At 35.2% G+C, this 7,532-nt stretch overlaps 2 protein-coding genes across 2 annotated transcripts; both read right to left on the minus strand.

Annotated features, from left to right (window-relative positions):
• Positions 1-299: 299 nt before the first annotated feature.
• LOC104742772 (cytochrome c oxidase subunit 5b-1, mitochondrial) lies at positions 300-2,559 on the minus strand. Its single transcript, XM_010463817.3, has 6 exons — positions 2,425-2,559; positions 2,045-2,130; positions 1,881-1,931; positions 940-1,006; positions 748-827; positions 300-661 (listed from the first exon to the last, which is right to left on the minus strand). The coding sequence occupies exons 2-6, from the start codon at positions 2,093-2,095 to the stop codon at positions 596-598; spliced, it is 315 nt and encodes a 104-aa protein (XP_010462119.2). The 5' UTR covers positions 2,096-2,130; positions 2,425-2,559; the 3' UTR covers positions 300-595.
• Positions 2,560-3,329: 770 nt separating this feature from the next.
• On the minus strand, positions 3,330-4,016 carry LOC104742773 (auxin-responsive protein SAUR71). Its single transcript, XM_010463818.3, has one exon. The coding sequence runs from the start codon at positions 3,817-3,819 to the stop codon at positions 3,469-3,471; it is 351 nt and encodes a 116-aa protein (XP_010462120.1). The 5' UTR covers positions 3,820-4,016; the 3' UTR covers positions 3,330-3,468.
• Between the last annotated feature and the right edge of the window lie 3,516 nt (positions 4,017-7,532).

Here is a 7,532-nt window from a genome sequence, read left to right on the forward strand (position 1 = left end):
AATACAATATAAAATATAAATAATAATAAAAATTATATGCACGCAATTTACCGCAGATTAAAATCTAGTTTCTATCATACATTATACATATCAAAAACCAAATATTATATAGAACACTTAAAAGTTCTTGGATGTAGACTTGGTTTTTGATATGATTAGAATGTACTACACTAAAAGGAATGATAATAATTTAAGGCCAAATGTCAAGCAAATCAACGACAGCCGTATTAGCTAATTGGCTGTTATATGATAATCGGTAGGTCGGCATGGACCGACAAGCCAATTAGGGATTTAGGGGGTGAAGAACATACTCTAGGCATTTTTCACCACAAAAACATTCACACCGTGAACACCATTTGTTATAATTCAAAAAGAGAGGAATGATTCTGACTCGGGAGAATCATTCATAAAAACAAAAGTCTGAAGAGATTTTTTTAACGCAAAAAGGGTTAGAGAGCCTAGAGGCAAATAAAAGTGGTGGTGTCCTCTCGAGGATCAAAAAAACATATTCCAGTGTTCTCACCAACGAGATATATTTGTTCCACTCACACTAATATAGAAGAAAATATTTTGCGGTTGAGTAAAAAGACTCGAATCAATGGTGGTGGTCTTCATCGTCACCGTGACCATCTGGTGGTCCGCCTGGACCAACCACTTCGAGCTGCCAAACGAAACAACATCAACAAAATTCATCTCTTGCAATTTGGCTTAAAAAATTCTGAGTCTTAAAGAGTGTTGAAAGCCAACCTCGAAGTATTGAGAGCACACTGGACATTCAAATGACTTTCCTTTCTCTAGCCAGAACCATACTACGTCGTGTTCATCCTCTGCAGTTTCAGGAGATAAAAGAACATGATTGGTAAATGGATCAAACAACCATCAGCGACCAAATGACTAAGCAAAACTACTTAGAAATATGCCATCAAAATGATAACTTACCGCCTTCACCACCAGGGCATCCGACAATTCTCTTGTCATAGTAAGACTTTACGACAGCGGGAGATTCCTGGAAATTATAGATTTCGAAATCAAGAGATTACCAAGAATTTGTCATAATAGTAAACTCAGTGACCTCCAAATTACAGTATGCTAAAATATGTATCAATATTATGTTAAAGATACAGAATTTGTCACATATTGTTGAAGTACTAATTAAACAAACATCCAAAAATTACCAAGAATCTGTCATAATAGCACATCATATATCGAGATTATGTTAAAATACAGTATGCAACCCTAACAAATCATTTAGATGATTGCACCAAATATAAGCACATATATAGGTATCTAAATTAGGCACATAACTGACTTTAGAATTTTCGTCATCATCATATAAGAAAAGCAGTCATGAATAGTGAGGTCTAAGGTTAGGTAACCAAATCACACCATTCGAAACAACGTTACTTCTAATGAATATATCATCAGGTCAGCAGTTAAGTATCAAAGTAAAAAAGGCTTACTTGACCTACTACAGCACATGGTTCAAAATCAAGTTACTAAATTTAAAGCAACTCTTCCACAATATTAATTATCTAAAGTATATAAAATGGGAACCAGGTTATCAGAAAAATGCTAAATGGTAAAAACCATGTAAGAGAATTAGAGAAGTGCTCAACCCCCGCAAAGACTAATACTAGTTGGAGGTCAGTTGAGAAAGGTATACAACAAGACTCAAAACCAAACTCTCTAAAGATCAGAGGATACAAGTTGATCCAAGTAGGTGCAAGAAAAAAACAGCCAGAACCAATTCAAAGAGAATGACCAGACATTAAGTTCTAAGAGATCTGATCATGTTGTTCCGAGATCATTAGAAGATCAAGATTAGGCAGAGTATCTAAAAGTAACACCATTTATTCCTGATGATCTACAAATCGACTAACCTTAGTACCAAAAGGACCTTCAGGGAAGTCGATGTCAAGCAGCCTCCTTCCCTATATACAGAGAACCATAAAAAAAAAAAAAAAAAAGTCAAAACTACTAAGTGTGTCTGCTCAAAAGCTTAAATTGCATATATATATATACAGAAACATAAGTAGTAAATGACCTCAAGTTCAGCTTCAAGCTCCTCTCTCTCATGTCCAGTTGCGATAGGCATTACATCCTGTACATTATTCTTCTTCACAGATGTCTCTGCTTGCAAAAAATACAAACGTAATAAAGAACATTCAGTACTTACAGAGAACAACAAAATCTATGAAACTATGGAAAGATAAAAAACCATCTTAAGCAAAAGCATTTAGTTATTCAGAATCGATGTTGACATTAATGTCATTAACTATCTCTGGGACCAAAATCTCAGATTTTTTCAAAATCTTAATCTCACTGTTCAATCCACCAGACACGTATATAAAACTAATCAACGCAAAAGATCTGGTAACTAACAACATTACAACAAGAGAGAAAAATGCTTGTTAATAATAGTACCTGATTCGGAGCTGAAATGGCGAGGGAAAACAGATGAAGATGCGGAAATGGATGATCGGGTGGTGGAGTGATGGAGACCAACGGGATTGGAGACGTGCGGATAATTGACACGTGCGGATAATTGACACGTGCGAAATTGAGTCGCAACGACTCACAAACTGTGACATGAGATTTTGTATTGAGAATTTTCTAGAAGGTACAATGAAATTTTCCCAAGTTGAATTGTAGTCTAGTTTTAGTGAATTATATCTCCCTATGTTTTAATTCCCCTTTGGTTTAGTGAAATTGAGACGTCGACTAATGTATATTTAGTTATTTACTATCATAATTTATGGTAGCCGTGTTGTATTTTCAATTTTGAAGTATCCCTAATTTCTATATTGTAGATTTGAGCTGCCGTGTTGACCATGGTGAGTGGTGACATTGACTATACGACTTTTCATTTTTATAAACAAAGAAGGCACATGTATCACTAGAATTCAGAATCTACTAATCAACTATGTTAGAATATTACTTCTTGGTAAACTAATTAGTGTCCCGAAAATCCATCATATCGTTGAAGAACCATGCTCGATTCTTTCTATTACGTACGGTTTTAATCATGATTTATTATAGTATGTACAGTATGTATCATGATAGTAACTAAATATCTAGGTTTCTAAAAGCTAATCAATTGGGTGACTTACGAAAGTGGTTGTGTAGGTGAAGTAACATGGTAGTAGATACATAACATACATAAACTCCTTGATATTGTGAGGTTGATCTATTCCTCCAAGTTTGGGAAGCAGCTAAAGAACCTGTTGGCTTGCCACTACTTATGGGAGACATCTTAATTACGGTGATTCCTTAAATCTCGATTAAAGAACCTTAAATCTCGATTTTGTCACATATAGAATAGAACCCCATCATCAAAATAAACATTATATATATATAGGATAGGTATTTACATAACTCTGTTTCTGAACAGCCAAAACTTCAGATCTACACCTAAACCTAAGTACGTACGTAACACAAGACACAAGACAGTAGAAACGATCCTATTCCTCAAAAGAGATCGTGAAGCTCATGTGACTCGGCGAGTCCGAGACGGAGAGACTCCAAGATACGTTCAAACACAAGCACGTGGCAAGGGATTCGAAGCACTCCTTGCTGCTCGTATCCATACTCTTGAGCCGACCGCTTCAGCAACGCTACGAACACGGGGTGGTTGAGCAGCTCCGCATTCACCACGAACCGCTCCATCTCTTGGCCTACGTAGACAGGCACGTGTCCCTCGGGAACCCAAGATTTGTTTTTCTCCTTCTTGGTGCGGCCACGCTGGGATTGATCAGACCGGAGGAGACTATACTGTGTTGAGTCAGCGACCCGCGATAAACGGCGGATTAGCTGTTTCATCGTCCAAAGACAGAGTAGACAGTAATGTAATTACAAGAGCCAAGAGAGCGAGAAGGTCCTCCTTATATATAGGGAGACGAGGGTAAAGGAGTAGTACTTGCTAGGTACACTTATTATAAAATCTTTTTATTAGTAGACAAGTCCGATTCAAAACGAAAATATTTAAGTCCTATCATAAATATATTTCGTGGTTTCGTGGGAAAGAGGTCGTACGTAGCTCTCTGCAGTTGCCGTGGACAATAGGATAGGTTTTTTTAAGTATATAAATCCAAAACTATAGTATGAAAGTTATATAAAATATAGTTATCGATAAATTCGAAATAAGGATAAATCCAAAACTACAGTTTGAAAGTTTTCTAAAATATAGTTATACAAATAAATATAAAAACTAGGAAAAAAAGAGGCGTAAACTGCGGGGAACGTATTTGGAGTTAAATATATATAATAAGTAGGGACAGTAGTACAAATGTAATTCCGTGACACCAAATGTGTCTCATTGTCAATTTCTCACTGCTTCTTTTCATTTATTTTTTGAAGATTTTTTTCTTTTAACCATGAGTTGAAAGTTGTATCTGAAGTTCTGGACTATATGAGTAATCTAGTACAGAAAACTTACTTGCTATATATAGTCTTTGATACGAGCAAATGGATGAACTTTGGTTCTAGGCAAAGAGAAAGATGATGGGGAAGTTAAAACGCCTAGTATAAGCAGGACTACCTCTAAGCCGGGCCTGAGTATAAGGAATGTTCTCAAGTCCTCAACCTTCGGAATTGCTAGCTGTAATTCATCTCATCTACATAAGTACATATTATTGCGCATGGGGTTATAATTCGAATGAATTATAGGGATATGTGTATTTTAAAGAGTAGGAGTTAGTAAATCATGTGAAATGAGTTTTTGAGGAGGAGATAATAAGCCGTACGGGTCCATTCGTACAGAATGACCCACCCACCATATCCCCCACTGACTTTATATCATTCTTCTATTACGTGTCATATTCATACCAATGCGACTTTTCTTCCTTAATTTAATGGCTTTGAAAGTGTGGCAAGTGAAAGTAGATAGAAATGACTCGGTGAGATAAATGCGAAAGCATGGGCTGCCGGCTGTCCCAACTGGCCAGCCGTACCCTCCATGCTACGGACACTTTGTTTCGACGTTTATTTTTTATTATATCAAATCTCGAGATTTTCCAATATCTTAAGACGATTTGGGGATACGTGAAAACAAAATAAATTGAGCCAATCGACTTAACAAGATTCGAATCAGTTTGTGTCATCACACATCTATTAAAAATCATATCTCTATATAATTAAAAGAGAAATACAAAATAAAAAATTGCTAAAAACTTTAACTGCCACTTAATTAGTTATGAAGAAGAATGTTTACTAAAAGACAATTGAAATTGAAAGGCGTAATTTTGTTAGAAATCAACCATCAACACTACCCAATCTGTTTATGACAAGGATCCGCGTCCTTTGATTTATAACCTGGTTTGTGTGTTGTTGGGCTTCACGAACACTTCATAACCCTTATCATTTCATCCAGATTTGAATATTAATGCTACTGATAAGAGATCTTAACGTTAGGTGCGAGAAAGTTTTTTTTTAGAAAGTAAAAAATCTTGGATACGCTTAACAGAAATGGATAGTTTGCTGATTTAGAATGAATGATGGTTGATTTATGAGAAAAATTCAATATATGACGAAAGATTGATTGAGCGTTGATTATGGAATTTTGGTTTATAAAATAGTTATGATTTTGTTAGAAATAGAAATTTTTTTGGTCGTCAATCATCCCAAAAATTGGTCTCATCATCATCAGTAGGCCTCCAATCTCATTGAAAGATTTATAAAACTAGATACCCTCAGATGTATTGTTACTCATGATATCTAGTTTGAAAAGAAAACATGTATGGTTATTAGCGAATCAGTATACTAGGGAAATAGATCTTCTCCACAACATTTCATTCTTCATTTCTAAAGTTCTATGTGATTGTGATTGGTTTTTGTTCTTCTCTCAAGAGTTCAATCTCGATTGGCTTAATGTATTTCATCCAGATTTGAATATTAGTGTGTCAATAGCACCAAATTTGAACATTAGTGTCAAAATATCATGTAACCCAAAGAAATACATTCGCTCCTCAGATGTTAGCTCCTGAAAGAACTTTCGCATCAATTGAGTATTTGATTATGAATAGCAAAGGCATAAAAATACTTGTTATTTCACTAATTGACCATAAATATAAAGTATTGTTCCTTTGAAACCGTTAAAAAAGTGAAATATATATTTTTATTATATCTCAGTCAAAGTTATATTTATGGTCAATTGGTGAAATAAGAAATAAATATGGTCTAGTACTAAACTGCCGAATATATTATTGTAACATATTACTTGAAAATGCATAATAACATTTCCCTAATTACATATTATTTGAGATTGCAAATAATTAACATCACAACTCTCTAGACATGTCATACGTGAAAACAAAATACATTAAGCCAATCGATTTAACGAGATTCGAATGAGTTTGTGTCGTCACACATCTAATAAAAATCATATTGATTTAGTCATATATTAAAGCTACGTTTCGAACCCAGGACCTGCAAAGCAAAGATGATGCACACAAACCAGTGGACTAAAGTGTGTTATTAGAACAAATTTCAAAACAAGCTATAAGAACTTTTATTAGAAGCTTTGCCTTCAAGCCTATGCATTCAGGTGCGAAGAGGAAAAAGAGGCAGCCGACACATCAGCATCCGAAGTCGAGAACAGCCGCTGGTGTAGTCACATAGGTATGATTGGCAGATGAACATTAACTATTTTAGGGATATACTTATCACCCTTTTTTAAGAACAAATGTTGCATGGCATTGTTAATTATTATTCACTTTTAAGCTTTTTAGTATAACAAAAGCTTGCGGGTGGATGCGAGTACGGGTCTAAATAATCTAATTCGGAAAAATAGATTTTTAAAAATGGGTTTTATAAAGCATAAGCAAATTCTGCTGTTTTTTGAATATTTGTATTAATTATTTTAAAATTAATTTTTATTAATATATTATATTTTTCTTTTAATATATATTTCACAAGGCATACTGGAATAACAATATTAGAAGAAAAAAAAATTAAGTAAAATATATGTGTGTCCTGTGAACTCTAGCGAGGCAGATACATGCATCTTATTTACACGTAGATTTTATAAGATGATTTCTGCATCTTTTTTAACAACCATCTCATTTTTAAAAAATTTAAAATTCCAGATCACACTACTAATTGATATGTCTATATTTTGTCTCTCCTTAGCCTATTTTTATCATGCATTTAGCTAGGATAACTCATTGGTTTGCATCGTTTTCTAGTTTTTTCTATACACTTTGCACGTCTAGGTAGCTCTTGCATCATCCTTGCATACATTGTGCATTTTGGAGTATTTCAGGTATTTAGGAAACGTTGGAAGCTATTCTCGTCCGAGCCATGGTCACCATCTTCATTCTCGTCCGAGCCATGGTCACCATCTTCATTCTCGTCCGAGCCATGGTCACCATCTTCATTCTCGTCCGAGCCATGGTCACCATCTCCGTCTCGTCCGAGCCATTGTCACCATCTCCGTTCCGTCCGAGCTATCCGTCCAAGCCATGCTCCTCAGCCTTCCATCCGAGCTATGATGACATTGGATTCCATTCGACGCACATGGACTTGATCGCACATGT

The sequence above is a fragment of the Camelina sativa genome, chromosome 14, assembly GCF_030686135.1.
Source record: "Camelina sativa cultivar CO46 ecotype springtype chromosome 14, ASM3068613v1".
In the NCBI taxonomy this organism is placed as follows: domain Eukaryota; kingdom Viridiplantae; phylum Streptophyta; class Magnoliopsida; order Brassicales; family Brassicaceae; genus Camelina; species Camelina sativa.

Bases quoted from the DNA above. Each gene is read 5' to 3' on its own strand.
- LOC104742772 (XM_010463817.3), bottom strand. From the start codon at position 2,095: ATGCCTATCGCAACTGGACATGAGAGAGAGGAGCTTGAAGCTGAACTT. The intron at 1,932-2,044 runs GTCATTTACTAC...CTCTGTATATAG, and splicing joins AGCTTGAAGCTGAACTTGAG to GGAAGGAGGCTGCTTGACAT. The intron at 828-939 runs GTAAGTTATCAT...CTGAAACTGCAG, and splicing joins ATGCCCTGGTGGTGAAGGCG to AGGATGAACACGACGTAGTA.
- LOC104742773 (XM_010463818.3), bottom strand. From the start codon at position 3,819: ATGAAACAGCTAATCCGCCGTTTATCGCGGGTCGCTGACTCAACACAG.